The 17,422-nt window shown below is 48.5% G+C and overlaps 1 protein-coding gene across 1 annotated transcript; it reads left to right on the top strand.

Annotated features, from left to right (window-relative positions):
* Positions 1 to 946: 946 nt before the first annotated feature.
* On the top strand, positions 947 to 1,472 carry LOC139038974 (large ribosomal subunit protein uL23). The gene has a single exon (XM_070478454.1). It carries the CDS (start codon positions 955 to 957, stop codon positions 1,429 to 1,431), a length of 477 nt encoding a protein of 158 aa, XP_070334555.1. The 5' UTR covers positions 947 to 954; the 3' UTR covers positions 1,432 to 1,472.
* The last annotated feature ends 15,950 nt before the right edge of the window (positions 1,473 to 17,422 follow it).

Genomic DNA, 17,422 nt, shown 5'->3' with positions numbered 1-17,422 from the left:
TTAAGTGTTCTTTATTTTTTCTTTGCAGTTTTCATTAATCCCTAAGTATTTTATAGTTTTGATCCTCTTGTAAATGAGATTGTTTTAAAATTTTCATTTTCTACTGTTTCTTGCTAATATAAATATTTGGTTGATTTTTACATATTGATTTTATATCCTAATACCTTTATAAATTCATGTGGTAATTCATAAATTAAATGTGGTATTTTTTAAACCTTTTGAAATTTAGAGTTATTATTTCTTAGAATATTTTTCTGTCCCATTCTACTTCTCTTTTCTTTCTGAGACTATTATACATATCTTAGATTACTTGATATTGTTGCACAAATCACCAAGATTCTACTAATTTTGCTCACTTCTTCCACCCCCACCCTCATACTCAGTTTGGAGAATTTCTATTGACCTGCCCTCAAGTTTACTGATCTTTTCTTCTGCGGTGTCTCTTTTGTTGTGAAGCCCATATTTTTTTTTTTTTTTTTGAAAATTTGTAAGGTCTAGAACCTTCATTAAATTAAAAAATAAAGTTTATAAATTAAAAAACTAAATAAATACATAGTTTCTGTTGAAATTCTCTCTTTCTCTCTGTTTTTAAAATCGTTTGCCAATTCTAATATCTTTGATACCACTGGGTCTGTTTCTATTGACTTCGTTTTTCTCCTGCTTCATATCACTAGTAATTTTTGACTGTATGCAAGATACTGTTGAGATTACATTATCAATCTTCTATATTATTATTGATATTCTGTCTTTAAAGTGTTATGTTTTGTCCTGATAGTTTATTAGTAGATCAGCTTAATCTTGTCATGGCTTGACTTTTAGTTTTATTAGAGAGGACTCAGCATTGAAAAAAATAAGATTATGGCATATGGTCAATTCATGGCAAATAGGGGAAAAGTTGAAACAGTGACAGATTTTACTTTCTTGGACTTCAAAATAACTGCAGACAGCCTTTTCATGAAGATGGCGCCGAAGGCGAAGAAGGAAGCCCCTGCCCCTCCTAAAGCTGAAGCCAAAGCAAAGGCTTTGAAGGCCAAGAAAGCAGTGTTGAAAGGTGTCCACAGCCACAAGAAAAAGAAGATCCGGACGTCACCCACCTTCCGGCGGCCCAAAACACTGCGGCTCAGGAGGCAGCCCAAATATCCTCGGAAGAGCGCCCCTAGGAGAAACAAACTTGACCACTATGCCATCATCAAATTCCCCCTCACCACTGAGTCAGCCATGAAGAAAATAGAAGACAACAACACACTGGTATTCATTGTGGATGTCAAGGCCAACAAGCACCAAATTAAACAGGCTGTGAAGAAGCTCTATGACATTGACGTGGCTAAGGTCAATACTCTGATAAGGCCTGATGGAGAGAAGAAGGCATATGTTCGACTGGCTCCTGACTATGATGCTTTGGATGTTGCCAACAAAATTGGGATCATCTAAACTGAGTCCAGCTGGCTAATTCCAAATATAAAAGTTTTCACTATGAAAAAAAAAAAAAAAAAAATAACTGCAGACAGTGGCTACAGCCGTGAAATTAAAAGATGCTTGCTCCTTGGAAGGAAAGCTATGACAAACCTTGATAGCATATTTAAAGGCAGAGACATCACTTTGCTGACAAAGATCTGTATAGTTAGAGCTATGGTTTTTCCAGTAGTCATGTACAGATGTGAGAGCTGGATCATAAAGAAAGCTGAGCATCAAAGAACTGATGCTTTTGAATTGTGATGCTGAAGATGAAGCTCCAATACTTTGGCCACATGATGCGAAGAGCTGACTCATTGGAAAAGACTCTGATGCTGGGAAAGATTGAGGGCAAAAGGAAAAGGAAGGGGCAGAGGATGAGATGGTTAGATGGCATCACTGACTCAATGGACATGAATTTGAGCCAACTCTGGGAGATAGTGAAGGACAGGGAAGCCTGGCGTGCTGCAGTCCATGGGGTTGCAAAGAGTAGGACCCAAGTGAAGCTCCTTATCATGCACATAAGCAAGCTCCCTCTTGGGCTGGAGGTTCCACCTCCTGAAGCACATGCATATCTAGCACTGTACAGAAGCAGGTTCTGTTAGCAAGGAGAAGGGGACAATGGGTATGGAGTGGTCCAACAGGGCTGCCACCCATGGACCCCATCTTTCCAGTCTCCAACTCCAGTCTCAGGGAAGTCCATCTCTGCTCTGGGGTCAATGCCAGGTTGTCGGTATCTTTGTTGTAACCTTCTGCACTAGGTTGAGTGATGTTGATCTTGTCCACCCAGAACCTGTGAATATGATCTTGTTTGGAAAAACGATCTTTGCAGATATAATCAGATTAAGATGAGGTCATATTGGATTTAGTTCAGTTCAGTTCAGTCGCTCAGTCATGTCCGACTATTTGCGTATTGGATTAGGGTGGCCCTAATCCAATGACCGATCTTTGTAAGCAGAAGGCAATTTGGACACAGCATCATGCACAGAGAGAGGGAAGACAGTGTGAGACCCAGAAAGGCAGCCGTGTGAAGACAGGCAGAGACTGGAGTGCTGCCTCTATAAGCCAAGGATCACTGGCAGTCACCAGAGGGACTCAGATGCTCCCTCAAAGCCTCCAGAAGGAACCAGCCCTGCTGACACCTTGAACTCCGACTCCCGACCTCCAGACTGTGAGATAATACATTTCTGTTGTTTCAAGCCACCCCATCTGTAGCTAACCCATCTTCCAATAGTAGATGGTTTTATTGAGCTGGTTTGAGTAGGTTTCTGTCTCTTTTAACCAAAGGGAAAGCCTTAGCCATATTACTCCCCTTTCTCCTTCCTACATCTTTAAAAATTCTACTTCTTCTCTGCCACAGTCCACACACACTCCATGCCCTCATCAGCCCTCCTTCTCTTTCACCAGTGACCTGCTCTTGCCCTTTATAACCTTCACCTCGGTCACATGAACTCATCTCCGGGCAACGCTACAGACCCCAGAGGACACCTGTCCCAGCTTCTGCCTTCCGTTGTCAGCCCCCAGGGGGGCGAGGCTGGTGGGCAGCTGGGGCCCCCCACAGTTTGAGATGGACAAGTGCCCCCTGGGAACGGGTCAGGGACAGTGGATGGTGAAATCGTCCACGGGCCTGAAGCAAGTCAAGCATGCTGAGTCTAGAGAGGCTGAGTCCCTGAGACACGGGGCTCTTCCCCGCACCCCAGCCTCTGCCTTTGGAGCTGAGTCCCTTCATCTGCCAGAAGCAAAGCGGAAGTGAAGGACCTCCGGGACCCAGGATTATGGACACTTACAACTAATGCCAAATAAACAAGACGAAATTATACGCAATTACTTCTAAAGTCATTTACTTGCCCCAGTAATTGACCTGTGCATCCTTTAATCTTTAATGCTCTTTTAAAATTCAGCCTCAGGGAGTCATCATCGTTATTGACGTTTGTCATGGTGAGGGCTCTGGAGCCATCAGGCTTTGGTTAAGACATCTTTAAAAGAAATAGCCAGTTTAAGAAGACTTGACATTCATACATGGGGGTGAGGAGGTGCGGGGTGAGGGGCTGAGGCTGGCTGCATTTTCCTGGGTTGGTTAACAGAGGCGATGATGACGATGATGACGGTGATGATGATGGCAATGGTGATGATGATGGCATTATTGACAATGAGACTAAGATGTATCGATGGCTCAACACATGCTACAAATGATCTCCATTCATCCTCTTAACAAACGTTTGCAATAGGTGTTATTATCAGCTAATTCTCCCAGAGGAAACCAAGGGTGGAGAATTACATGAAGACAAGGCACATAGCTCTTGGGTACTGAATCCAAGCTGGACTTCATTTCTCTGGGAGCCTCAAATCTTACCCCACTGTACCCTGCAGGGTAGCCCACCGCCTCTGCTCTACAGAGACACCCACCTAGGATGCCACACCTGCAGATACTCTTGGACAAGTCACCTCTCTAACCTTGGCTTTCTTATCTGCAAAATGGGGCCAGTGGTTCTTACTTTATATGTATGTTGTAAGAATTAAATGAGATTCTGTAAATGTTCCATATATGACAGTTATCTCCACTTCCTTCCAGGTAACCCTGGAGTAAGGGATTTAAGCAGAGCACTCACCTTTCCCTTCTCACCTGAAGACAAAAACAAGGAGACACTTTGCAACTTATTATTTTATTCCTTCTAGTGTTGCTAAGCTGGTGTTCTGAATGTGCTAAAAAAACAGGGCTAGATTTGTGCAGGCGTTACCAATTTTCCTTCAAATAGATTGGAAATGTTGGTGATATCAGATAAAGTGTCTCTGCATCTATAATTCAGCCTCTCAGCAGTCAGGCATCATTGTTGTTTGGTCGCTCAGTCATGTCTGACTCTGTGCGACCCCATGGACTGCAGCATGCCAGCCTTCCCTGTTCTTCACCAACTCCCAGAGCTTACTCAAACTCATGTCCATCAAGTCAGTGATGCCATCCAACCATCTTATCCTCTGTCGTCCCCTTCTCCTCCCACCTTCAATCTTTCCCAGCATCAGGATCTCTTCCAATGAGTCAGTTCTTCCCACCAGGTGGCCAAAGTATTGGAGTTTCAGCTTCAGCATTAGTCCTTCCAATGACTATTCAGGACTGATTTCCTTTAGGATGGACTGGTTGGATCGCCTTGCAGTCCAGGTGACTCAAGAATCTTCTCCAACACCACAGTTCAAAAGCACCTTCTCTTACCCCACCTTATTATGATAGGAACATTTAACAGAGATCTTCTCCCTTGACAGACTTCCCAGTGTACAGAACTGTGTTGCTAATGACAAGCACCAGGTTGGAAGCAGACCTCTAGAATATTCTCATCTCTCACAGCTGAAACTCTGTACCCCTTGGACAGCAACTGCCTCCTCTTACCTCCGCCTTGGCCTCTGACAATCACCATTCTCCTTTCTGCTCCCATAAATCTGACTGTTTTAGATCTTTCATCTAAATAGAAACTCGTAGCACTTGTCCATCTGTGACTGGTTTATCTCACGTAGCATCAGGTCCTTAAGAGTCATCCTGTTGTCCTATTTGGCAGGATTTCATTCTTTTTTAAGGCTGAATGATATCCCACTGTATGTATGTTGTGGGTGCTAAGCTGCTTAAGCTGTGTCCGACTTTCTGCGACCCCATTGACTGTAGCCTGCCAAGCCCCTCTGTCCATGGGATTCTCCGGGCAAGAATACTGGAGTGGGTTGCCATGCCCTCCTCCAGGGGATCTTCCTGACCCAGGGATGGAACCCACGTCTCTTATGTCTCCTGCACTGTAGCTGAATTCTTTATCACTAGCACCACCTGGGAGGCTCTCCCATTGTAAGTATCTGCTACATTTCTTTATGCATTCACCTAGATATTACTCCAAAGAAGACATACAGATAAGAAAAGGTGCTCAGCATCACTAAGCGTCGGGGAAATGCAAATTAAAACCACAACGAGGTACCACCTCACACTGGTTAGGATGGCTATCCACAAAAAACAAAACAAAACAAAACAAAACAAAAGATGACAGTGTCAGGGAGGATGTGGAGAAACTAGAACCCTTGAGCACGATTGGTGAAATGTAGGATGGAGCAGCCACTGTGGGAAACACTGTGAACATTCCCCCCAAATATCAGAATCACTGCATGCTCCAGAACCACCTCTAAAGATGCTCTGTGAGTCTTCTCCCTCCCTTCTTGATTCCAAGTCCCATGGTCAAGGACAGGTGGAGGCCAAGGAAAGCTTCCTGAATGTCAACTGTGTTAAGCCAAAGAATGAAGCTGATGTCCTGTTATTTCAGGTCTGCCGTTAAAGCTCAGTCAGGAAACCAAGCATCTGAGCACTTGAAATTTGGACTCCTCCTCCATCAAGGTGTGTTTCCACGAGAGTCAAGAGGGTAGGTTCCTCCTGAGGATGCCTTGGTCTGAGAGTAGGATCCTAAATCTCCGGACCTCCCCGGGGGCCCACACCTGTCCTTCCTCACCCTCAGTTTCCGGAGCGCGTTACCTTTCCCGTGATCAGTGCCCGCCATGGAGCAGCTCTGAACCCAAACCCCTGCCCTCCTGGCCAGTCTTTCTCCCTGGTGGATCTTCTCCTAGAGAGTCAGCTCACACCCCAACACCAGCCTTTCTCTGAGCCTCACTTCAAAAAGGCACCCAGCCTCATGATTCTGCCTTTGAGTTTTCCCTTGAGCTCTTCCCTTACTTCTTCCTGGCCCTGAGGCCAGCATAGGCACTTTCTTGCCCAGATTCAGCATCAACTTCCTTCCTGCTCTCTAACCTGGGATAAGTATCCCAGATGTGTCCCTCCATTGGAGCCGGCTCCTGCCAAGCATGACTCTCTCGCTCACTCCATCATCAGTTTATGCTCCATCATGAAGGAGACCATGCCAGACCCAGGCCAGACTCCTACTTTTACTGCTCTTGGGTGCCTGCTAAGTTGCTTTAGTCATTGCGACTCTGCGACTCTATGGACTGAAGCTCACCAGGCTCCTCTGTCCATAGGATTTTCCAGGCAAGAATACTGGAGTGGGTTGCCATTTCCTCCTCCAGGGGATCTTCCCCACCCAGGGATGGAAGCTGCGTCTCCTGAGGCTCCTGCATTGCAGGCGGATTCTTTATCACTAGCGCCACCTGGAAAGCCCTTTCCTGCTCTTACGTCAGAGTGAACATCCGCTCCCCCTGTTTCAAGACAGGTCATTCTCTAGCTTTCGGCTCGGTTTCCCATCACTGATGCTGATGGCAGTGGGGATACATCTCCCACCATTAGGGTCCCCACCACCATCCACGAAAACCAGCGCATGCTCCTCCCTAGGCTTCCTCGGGAGCTTGCACTCTGCCCCACGCTGACCACTTAATTGTTTTTCCTCCCTCTTCCCAACAGCAAGCTCCTGGAAGGCGGCACCCCCTTCCTACATTTATCTTGCCTCCGCCTGAGCCCTGGGCCGGGCACGTACTCAGCACACGATCCACGCCTGCCTAATGAATTGGCTGAATAAATTAATTTGGGGCTCTCTTTCCCGGCTTCCTGCCTGGGTGGGGAAGCTGCCTCCCTGACCCGTGGGGTCGGCCCCCACCCCCCAAGGGTGGGACGGGCACAGCCTGGCACATGAAGCCCAGCCCCAGAGCCCATTAAAGGGAGCGGGAGGGCGGGCGGGCGGCGTAGGCTCGCCCCAGAGACCCCGCACGTGGTCTCGCTGTTTAAGGAGGTGAGCGCGAGGGGCAGGCTCTGCTGCTAATTGTCCTCACGCATTAATCACAGCCTGCTGCTGGGGGCTCGTCTGTTAGAATGTGTTAATTTGGTAATTACCGAGGAGAGGGAGCCTGCTCTGCAGGCTTTGTCATTATTTTTTAGCTGAAATATGAAATGGAAATAGGCAGAGTGAGACATTCCAGTAAGGGTTTAAACAGAGATGCTCTTGTCTCCAGCCTGGATTCCCGCAGCCTGGGAGGTGAGTCCCCTCATCTCCCTTTGTTCCTGCTCAGCTTCACTGTGTCCTCCCGCTAAGAAGGGGGGCCCCCAACACTGAGAGGTCAAGTTCTGTTTCTTGGAGGGACAGGACTGGAGTCTCCACTTTATGGCGAACATTACAACGGACAAAAGATTCCAGTCCCCAAAACTCCAGCCCTGCTTATATCCCCGACAGCCTTCATAAGGGTCCAGGGGCTCCCCACTCCCCCGAGCTGGGGTCTTCTTCCCAAATCCCAGCTTTAACAAAACTCCCCTTCACCCCCGGCCCCAGTCTTTGCCCTTGAGTCTGTCTCTCTTCTCCTTGCCTCCAGCGATGGCGAGGTGTTCACCAAGACCTCCAGGATGCTCCGTGGGGACCCTGCTGGCTCTTTGTAGGTGGGTCTTCATCTCTCTCAACAGTGCAACAGGCAGGTGGTGGCTTTCCAGAGCCTCACAGCAATCACATGGGTGCTCCACCCGGACCGCCCAGGCGTGATCTATTTTTTTATTTGGCAAGTGTCCCTGGAACCACGGCCTTTCTCCTGATTCCCATCACTGCAAAGGTTTGAGAGAAAACTTCGCTGTCTCTCAGGACCGTCCAGCCACCTGGTGAAGTCTCCCCCTTCATCCAGGCTCTGTCCCTTCCAGGCTCCCCCTCTGCCTCCCAAAGGCACAGGTGTTGGGACCAGACACACTCTGGCTGCAACCTCAGGCAGACAGCCCGATCCTTGGGGCAGCCTCGCAGGACCGCCAGTGACCAGGCCCCTGCTGGTTCTGGCTTCTCTCTCACCTGGTTCTAGTCGCAATGGGCGCCTGCTTCTGTGCAGCCAGGCTTGAGAACCAGGGCCTCCAGGATGAAGGTCAAGGTCATTGGGTACTTCTCCCACCTGGCCTGGGTCTATCCTTCCAGGTCTCTCTCCCCCCGACCCCCCACTTATGTTTCCTGACCTGGGGCGAGCCATGGAAGAGCTCTGAGCCTCAGTCCCCTCATCCACAAACCACAGATCTTCACTCCGCCCATTGTTGTGAATGCCGACATGCATTTCAGACCCATCTTCTCACTCCAGCCTCACAGCAACCCTGTGAAGTGACACATGACATTTACAGATGCCGCTGCCAGGGTTCCTTCTGCATCCTTGCAAGTCATGGACCGCAGCCAAATTACTTCATCACCCCGCCCCCACGCCTCCTTTCCCCCTGCATCAGGTTGGTCTCCCGCTCAGCAGGCAGGATGCCTCATGCATGGGGTGCTGGGAGGTCATATTAAATCACACCTGTCAAGCTCTGAGAGCACAGGAAGCCCTCCACGCACGTCAGCTCTCCTATCTTAGAAAAAATCACCTGCTGAGCAGAGAAATGGGTCTTACACTGTCTTACAGGGTCATCAAGAAGATTAGGAGATGAGATTAGAAGGTTAGAAGATGAGATAATGTTTGTAAAGCTTGACATATGATAAATTATTTAATAAATGTGAGTTCTCTTGCCTCCCCACATGTCCCACCTTCTGTATTCCTCAGGGGCCACGTTCCTTGGGGACAGTAAGCTCCTTGGGGACAGTAAACACATCTTCTATACTCTGCTCCCAGCTGAGGGTCTGGCATGCAGTTGGGGCTCAATGCATATCCGGATGATGAAACTCACATTTCTGGTCCTGCCCACCTAGTTTCCACAATGTCAGCACTTCCTTCCTCCATTCATCCACCTTTCCATCCATCTATTTACTCATCCAGGAACTTAAACACCTATCATGTGCTGGACACTGTTCTAGGAAAAGGTCTCTGTCCTCAAAGAGCTGACACTCCAGAGAGGGAGAGAGACAGACCTGCCTGCCTGCACAGCACATTCCCAGGTAGTGAGTGATACGGGAGACGGATAAAAATAAAGGCGTGTGAGGGGGTGGATGTGATTTCCTTCCCTGCGGGCAAGGGAATGTTTCCTGTACACTATTGCGACAAGTCCTCTCTGAAAAGGTGACATTTGATTATTTTTAAAGTAGTATATATCTTAGTTAAGATTTCAGAAAGTACAGAAGAACATAACGTTCTTCCAAAACCGCCATCCAGAAATCACTCCATCCCCAGCACTTTGCCTCTTGTCTTCATGCTTAGATGCACAGATTTGTATCCCACTCTTTAAAGTGTAACATTACATAGGAATCATTTTGTAGCTATGTTTATGTTTTTCCATTTCCTGTGTATTGATATATACCATGTATTTTTTAAAAAAATCAGTGCCAGAAATATACATGCAGTTTTCCCACCTTACAGAGGAGATGCATATTATTGTACAAATTCTAGAAAATCAAGATAAGGGAGAAAATAAATGTTCTAAGCCACCATTTAGCTTACTGGTTTACATCCTTCCCATTTTTTCCTCTTCCTTATAAAAGTGGGAAGATACAGGGTGGAGAGTGCATTCAGTTTTTGTATCTGGCATTTTCACGATGGTGTTCTAAAGTGGGGAGGTGGTTGGATTCAGGTGGAAGGAGAAGATACCAAAGTCCACAAGTCGTGCCAAGTCCAGGACGCAGTGTGAGAACCCTCACACTTTGGTCCATCCTCCCTCCCCTGGTCAACTGTGCCAAGTTCTTCAATCTCTGAGTCCAGGTTCCTCATGTGCAAAAGGGAGCCGGAAGTCCTCCCTGGATACACACTGGAGACCAAAGTATGCCTGCCTGCAACTTGCCCCAGATGAACATGCAGAGAGCTCAGTGAAGACCAGAGATGGGGTGGCATGAAGCCCCTTCAAGAATACACTGTTGAGTCTCACTTCACACTTTCTTCTTTACCCCTAGCACACTCCCCTCAATGTTGCCATTGCTCTGCCCATTTTATAGGTGGAGACACTGCCTCAAAGAGGTCGGGACACCTGTCCCAAGTCCAAGAGTCCTAAGCTGGAGTGCAGTGGGGCCATTCACACCTGGATCCCCTGGCACGTGGCCTCCCTCTCAACAGCTCAAGGTAAACTGGCCCGGCACCTCCCTGAAGTGTGATGGGCAAAGTGCCCAGGGTGTCCTGGATAGCAGCAATTGCATTTGTGGTGAAATTACTCAAGCTAATTGTGAGCAAGAATCTTGCTAAATGAATCCCAGTGTTTACTTCTCTCTGAGTTGACGTGGGGCCCACCTGGAAGCAGGATTCAGGGCCAACAGGACATCAGCCAGATGAGGCCCTGGGCTCGGCTCCAGCCTCTGCCCCTTAAACATCAGTGCACGGGGTTCTGGTGTGAACCTGGGAGACCCTGATCTGACCAGGGAGACAGGACCTGCCTGAACTCCTCTCTTTTAAAAAATTCCTTAGCAGTACCAACTTATTTTTAAAATTTTATTTATTTATTTTTGACTCTGATGGGCTCTCACGGCTGCTCGGGCTTCTCTCCAGTCTTAGTAAGCAGAGGCTATTCTCTGGTTGTGGTGCACGGGCTTCTCCTTGCAGTGGCTTCTCTAGTTGCATGGGCTCTAGGGTCCGAGGTCTTCAGCGGTTGTGGCATGCGGCCTCAGTAGTTGCAGCTGGGAGGCTCCAGAGCATAGGCTCAATAGTTGTGGCTCGGGGCCTTGGTTGCTCTGTGTATGTGGGATCTTCCCAGATCAGAGATCGAACCCGTATCTCCTGCACTGGCAGGCAAATTCTTTACCACTGTGCCACCAGAAAAGCCCTGGAAATACTAATTTTATTACTGCAATAGCAACACTTGTAGTACCTAAAACTTAAAATAGCGGTAAGAAGTATTAGCCTAAGAGCCCCTCTCCCTCTCACCCCCAGGGCACTGGGAGGAACTATTGAGAACTGCTCGTGTACCACGCCAGAAGCTGTGTGTACAAGCAATCATATATGTTTGTGTATCTTTACTATACACACTGTTCTGCATTCTTCCTTTTCAAATAATGTATGTCTGATATCTCTTAAAAGCAGCACATTTGCATCTACCCCAACCTTTTTCTTGGCTGCATAGTATTCCATCACCTGAATGGGCCCTGGCTGATTTACCCAGCTTCATATTGATGGGTCTTTTGGCATTTTACAGGCTTTTACTGTTGTGGATGCTGCTGTAAGGAGCATGCCTGCACAGGCATTTTCACAGGCCTTGTCCAAATATATTTATCTGTAGAATAATTCCCAAAAGCAGAGCTGAATTTGTTATCTCCCTGGAGGTCATAGCAGACAGAAAGAGAGGTAAGAGATAGAAAGAAGAGGTCCACTAGACCTCTAGAAAGCATGCGACAGAGCATCTTCTACTTAGAATATCCTCACGAATCATAAGAACTAATGCAAGGATTCAATAGCACAACCAGACAGCAGCTCATCACCAAAATCAATTGTCTTTCTCTTCTCCAACAGTAACCATTAAGAAAATGTAACAGGAAAAAAGTAGTGGAATTTCTGAGATAAACTGCCCTGTAAGTCTGTGTTTCTCTTTAGACTACATGAGCATCAGCTTGAAGGATTTAAACCACAGATTCCTGGGCCCTTCCCCCAGTTTCCAGTTCAGCAGATCACGGAGGGGAGGCCTGGGAATCAACATTTTGACAAACTCCAGGTGATGCTATCCTTTGGACCCCACTCTGAGCAGCAAGTTCTAAAGTCACTGTTCACATTTCCACTGCACCCAGTAGCGTGTGAGGGAACACTACTGCCCCCTACTTCCTCACCAAGGCTGGGTGCCATCAAAGTTTGTGCTGTTTAGAGAATCGAAAGGGTGAAAAACCTTATTTTATTGTTTCAGTCTATGAGTGAGGCTGGGCCTCTCCTCACATGTTTGGCCTTGGCCTTGATTTTCCTGCCACCAGATGTTAAAGAACCATCCACGGGTGATGTAAGTGTTCACATCACCAAATGTAGTGCCATCTCCCTCTGCATCCTACCCAAGCCTCCAGCTACACGCCCCACTCTGTGGCAAGAAGCAATGTAAAAGGCCCTGCTGGCCAGCCCCTGCCTCCAGTCCAGGGTCCTGTGATTCTCAGCCCCAACACTGAACCTTCTCCTTGGTGGAAAGAGCAAAGAATGTGAATCAAGAAAACCTAGTATCTCAGACCACAAAGTCTTCCCTGAAAATGCAAAGAGATGCCAAAGTCAGTGGAATTGCAGCACCGCCCTCATCTCATCCCAGGGCTTGATTGCATATTTAAAGCAACGCTTTGACACTCAGGAAATAGTAAGATGGATCGGAGGAAGCTGGCGAGCCGCCCCGTGTGAGATGGGGGTTTTCATGCCGTTCCAATCGTGCAATTTTAGCAATGCGTCCTGGCATGTTTGTTAATAAAGACACAGAGCTGAGGCAACACATCGGGTTTTTGTTTCAGCCCATTGTCTATCTCCAGAGAAATGTTATTGGAATCATATTGCATTTTCAGGTCCGATGAAGCTGCAGTAATATAAACATTTTATGCAAATGTGTTGTGGCGGAGAGGCGAGCGTGTCGGGTACCATAAATCTTGAGGTAGCGGAGCCCTTGTTACTCCTCAGTTTTAACACAACCTGATAGGAGGCAATTATTTTGGACCAACAAACTGCCTTTCATGGAAGTTTGTCTCTGCTTGGAGTGAGAGTCTGTTTATGAGTACCTTCTTATGCAAGCCCAGGTGGCCATGAACAAGGCCCTGGAGGAGAGGAAGGCCCACCCACTCACTGTGCAAGCCCTCATTCGTCTGTCCTCCTGCAGGCAGCAAGAAGGTGGGCTCTGGGCTAAGGTTCTGGGTTAGAGCAACTGAAATAGAGTCTCTGCCCTTTACCACCTGGATGGCCTGGGACAGCCTTCTGTCCCAGGAGATGATGATGGTCATCAAAGTTTGATGACAGAGATGATGACGGTCACTGGAAGGGTCAAGTGGGGCAATACGTGTAAGCTGCTCAGGGCAGAGCCTGACATCACACATGGTCGGGATGTTTGCCTTTATGATATTTGTTCATTTGGCCACAGAGCCCGCAAGGGCCTGCTCCTTAGATAGCCCCATGGGAAGAACCAATTGAGCTTGTGTGTATTGTGTGTGTGTGTGTGTGTGTTGGGGACCAGGGATGCCCTGTAGCCTGGTAAAGATCCTGCAGGCTTGAAAGCTGGGTCCCTCACTGTTGGCACATGTGTGACTCTCGACACACACTGTCCACAAAGAACCTGCAAACATTTGTCACCAGGCCGATGACCCTCCCCGTCCCCTCTGTTCCACACCGCAGCCATCCTTTACTTGGACAGTTGTGCTGATGGAGCGGAAAATTGAAAGGTCATCTCCCATTGGGACTGTCACGCATCCGTAGCTGGGGCCATGGCACCCCTTACACACCTGCCTGAGCTCACTTGGTCCTGGGACCGTGGGAATGTCCTCTTGGCACCTTGCAGCCCATCTCGAGATACTTATTGGCCTCCTGGTATGTGGAGGACACAGTGTTGGAGGCAAGGATGACTCACCGTTCGACAAGACCAGACTCTTCCAATAGTGGGAGACGTGCCCCAGGGGACCTTGACACCTCAGGGTGTACAGCGTGCCAGCGGGTAGAGGGGCCGGTCAGGAGGGAGCGGGTCTTCCAGCTGGGAATGCAGGAAGGATAGCATCCCAAATCTGCCTTAAAGGACAGGTTTGTTTTTTTTTAAGATTTCTTTTCCCCCTATGGGGACCATTTTTAAAGTCTTTATTGAATTTGTTACAATATTGCTACCGTTTTATGTTTTTGGTGGTTTTGGTTTTTGTTTTTGGCTTGAGAGGCATGTTGGATTGGACCCGCAGCCCCTGCGTTGGAAGGCGAAGTCTTAACCACTGAACCTCCAGGGATGCCCCCTGGACAGGTGGTTTTGACTCTACCCAGGAGGCACAGAGCTGCCCAGCATTCCCTGGAGCCTCCCTGTTCTGACCTTATTCTGTGTCCTCTTGTTGACACACAACCAGATCTGAGAGTCCTTCAGATCTGAGAGCCCTTCCAGGCATAGGAGAGAAAGACTGGGGTGCAGAAGGAGCCTGCCTGCCCTCACGGGCGTCACCCCAAACCATCCTTTCCCTTTCCCTACATCCTTACTGCTGTCTCAGGCCTTCTGGAATTTAAAAAAAGGAAAAAAGAGAAAACCCCGAGTTCTGAGACATTTAGAAGGCAAGGAGGGTATGAAAGAGGCCACAGTCAGGGGAGGGGTCCACTTAGAAAAGGGTTTTTCAAATTTCTTAAACTTTGACTCATAGTAGGAAGTACATTTTGTAAAGCAATCCAGTCTCCATAAAAATGTCTATGAACCAAAAATATCTTTCATGAAATATGACCCTTTCTATGTGGGAGACACACCAATAGTTTCTATTGCCTGTTTTAAAACTGCCTGCAGCCCCTGGTTCCCGTGGGGAAGCATGGAGGGAGGTCATGTGGGCAGAACACAGGTGGGAGCAAAATGGGAGGTCACGTGCGCAGCGTCCAGGGTGGGCCCAGCTGGAGGTCAAGTGCATGGGCCTGTTCCCGGTGGGCACACAGCGCCTCTTGTGTGGGCTGAACCCACGTCCAGTTCCCTCTCCCAGCCCTAGGCCCTCCCAGGCTTTTCCTGCCCTTGGTCACCTCTTAGGTGATCCTTTGATGATGGATCTTCAGGTCAAGGGTCTCCGGAACCCCCAGAGGCGGCTTCTCTAACTCTGTTAGAGCTGGCCCAGGGGGACGGGGAGTCTGTCCTATGGTCAGTTTGTCTGCCCAGTTAGCGCATCCAGGCCAGGCCTGCAGACTCCTGGGGCTCCTCTTGTTTAGAGGCAGGAGGGGTCCCCACCACCCACCGACCCAAATTCGGGTGGATCAGAGGACCCCTGGTGTGGGCTGGAGGGGCTCCTAACCCTATCAGACCCTGCTTCACTTCCCTTATAGAGTTCTGACAATTCAGAGTAATTTTTTTCAATGGCGATAAAATTCCCATGATATAAAATTAACCCTTTTAAAGCGAATAGTTAGTGTCATTTAGTACATTGACAATGATGTGTAACTGTCATTTCTATCTAGTTTCAGAATGCCGTCAGCACACCAAAAGCAATCCCGTTAGCAGTCACTCCCCACTTCCCCTCTCCCTAGTCCCCAGAAACCACAGATCTGTTATGTTTTCTGTTTCTATGGATTTTCCTTTTCTGGGACTTTTTATATAAATGGAATCATATGATGTTTGTGCTTTTTTTCACTCAGCATAATGTCTTTAAGCCTCATCCATGTTGTAGCCTGCCAATGCAGGAGACGTAAGAGATGCAGCTTTGATTTCTGGGTCAGAAAGATCCCCTGGAGAAGGAAATGGCAACCCACTGCAGTGTTCTTGACTGGAGAATCCCATGCACAGAGGAGACTGGTGGGCGACAGTCCGTGGGGTCGCAAAGAAGCGGACACGACTGAAGTGACTTAGCACACACACGTTGCAGCCTGGGTCAGTATTTCACTCCTTTCTTGTGGCTGAATAAGATTCCACTGGGCTGGACTCATGAGGAAAGCGGCCACATGCTTATGGAAAGAGATCCCCACGGAACTGTGTGACGTGGACAGAAGTGCATGTGGAGTTCTTAGGAAGAGCGGAGTGGCTGCTGCGGTTCAGTCTCGAGAGGCAGGAGGCAAAAACCATTGTGGCTCAGACTCCAACCCCTGAGAGGAAACCAGAGATCTTTTCTTTATAAGTCTTGCTGATGTGGTATTTTTTAAATCAGTGCTCTGTTGCCATAGATGAACGTGTCTATTCTGGGTAGGGAAGTCTGCTGCAGTCTGGGAGAAATATGGTCGGTTATAAAAATGGAAAGTCGGCCAGTTAATCCCATTTGTGGGCACCGAGAGCCAGGCACATGGGAATGCTGAGGACCAGAAGGGGCACTCTTAGTTTAGAAGGGACATAGTGACAAGAAATGAGCATCCCTTGGGACCATCCCTGGGTGGAGAACCGAGAGAGATGCTTCTACCCTGCATCTCCCCGAGGAACCCTGCTGGGCAAGTGTCTCCCCATTTTACAGATGAAGAAACTGAGGCACAGAGTAAATGAGCAATAGCCTAGCACACACAGCTCCCCAAAGACAGAGGAGTCCTTAAACCCTCCAGAAAAGCTGGATTCTGTTTACTGTGTCACATCCTCCAGAGGGAAGCAGCGAGATTTCCCTTTCCAAGACCAGAGACGCTGTATCTGCCAGCCCAGCTCCATCCAGCAAGGTCTAGGGCGCAGGGAGCCCAAGGTGGCCCCGCCCCACCAGGCGTCAGCCTCTTTTATTGCCTTAATTTGCAGTGTAACGTGCTGCCTGCCTCATGGTTGCGTGGAGCTTATATAAATTACCCCACCAGTGCGATTAGCTGTTTGTCCAGGCTAATTGTCAGTATTAAATCTTGCTCAGGCATGGTTTTAAAGCTTAATTTAAAATCTCTATCTTTGCGAAATCCCCAGTCCCTCCCACCAAGGGGAAAAAAATAGATTTAACGGGTTTAGTCCATTTCTGTTTGTAGCAGCCCAAGTCATAATTAGGAGTATGCCAAGTGGACGAGGAAGGAGCCTGTAGACTGGTTCCTCTGCTCGCTGCCAAGTCCTAACGGGAGGTGCCCTTGTCTCTGCTCTCGCGGATGAAGCTCCGAATTAGGAGTTATTGCTTGGAGACCCCTAAGCCTCTGCGGCGGCCCCTCCTTGGTTCAGCATAAATCTTGTCTGCGTGCTTAAGAGACAGGGATGGAATTCACCCTCGAAGGCGAGGCTGTGCTACAGACAGGAGAAAGCAGCCAGGAAACCCCCGCACTCCCAGCCAAGGAATGAAGGGCAGCCATGGGAGGGAGGGGTGTGGATGGGAAGGGGTCCTCTTTACCGGAAGGAGTCAGAGACCCCAAGAGTGCATGGGCTCCCACCGCCTTCCTGGGGCCCGTGCCCCTCCCGGCACCCCATCTCCTTGAAGGCTGACATTGCCACTGCAGCTTCTTAGCAATGGGGAGGAGTCCCTTTCCTCTCCAGGGACCAGCCCTCCCTCCCTCTTTCTTCCTGTTACTAGATCCCCCGTCAGAAGGAGGCAGGAACCATTGCTACGGAAAATCAGGAAAAGGCAGAGAATTCACTGGAAGGAGCCATCAAAGGACCCAGTCTCCC

This window comes from Odocoileus virginianus, chromosome 17 (genome assembly GCF_023699985.2).
Source record: "Odocoileus virginianus isolate 20LAN1187 ecotype Illinois chromosome 17, Ovbor_1.2, whole genome shotgun sequence".
Taxonomy (NCBI): Eukaryota; Metazoa; Chordata; class Mammalia; order Artiodactyla; family Cervidae; genus Odocoileus; species Odocoileus virginianus.
This window is presented reverse-complemented; position numbering and strand designations above follow the sequence as displayed.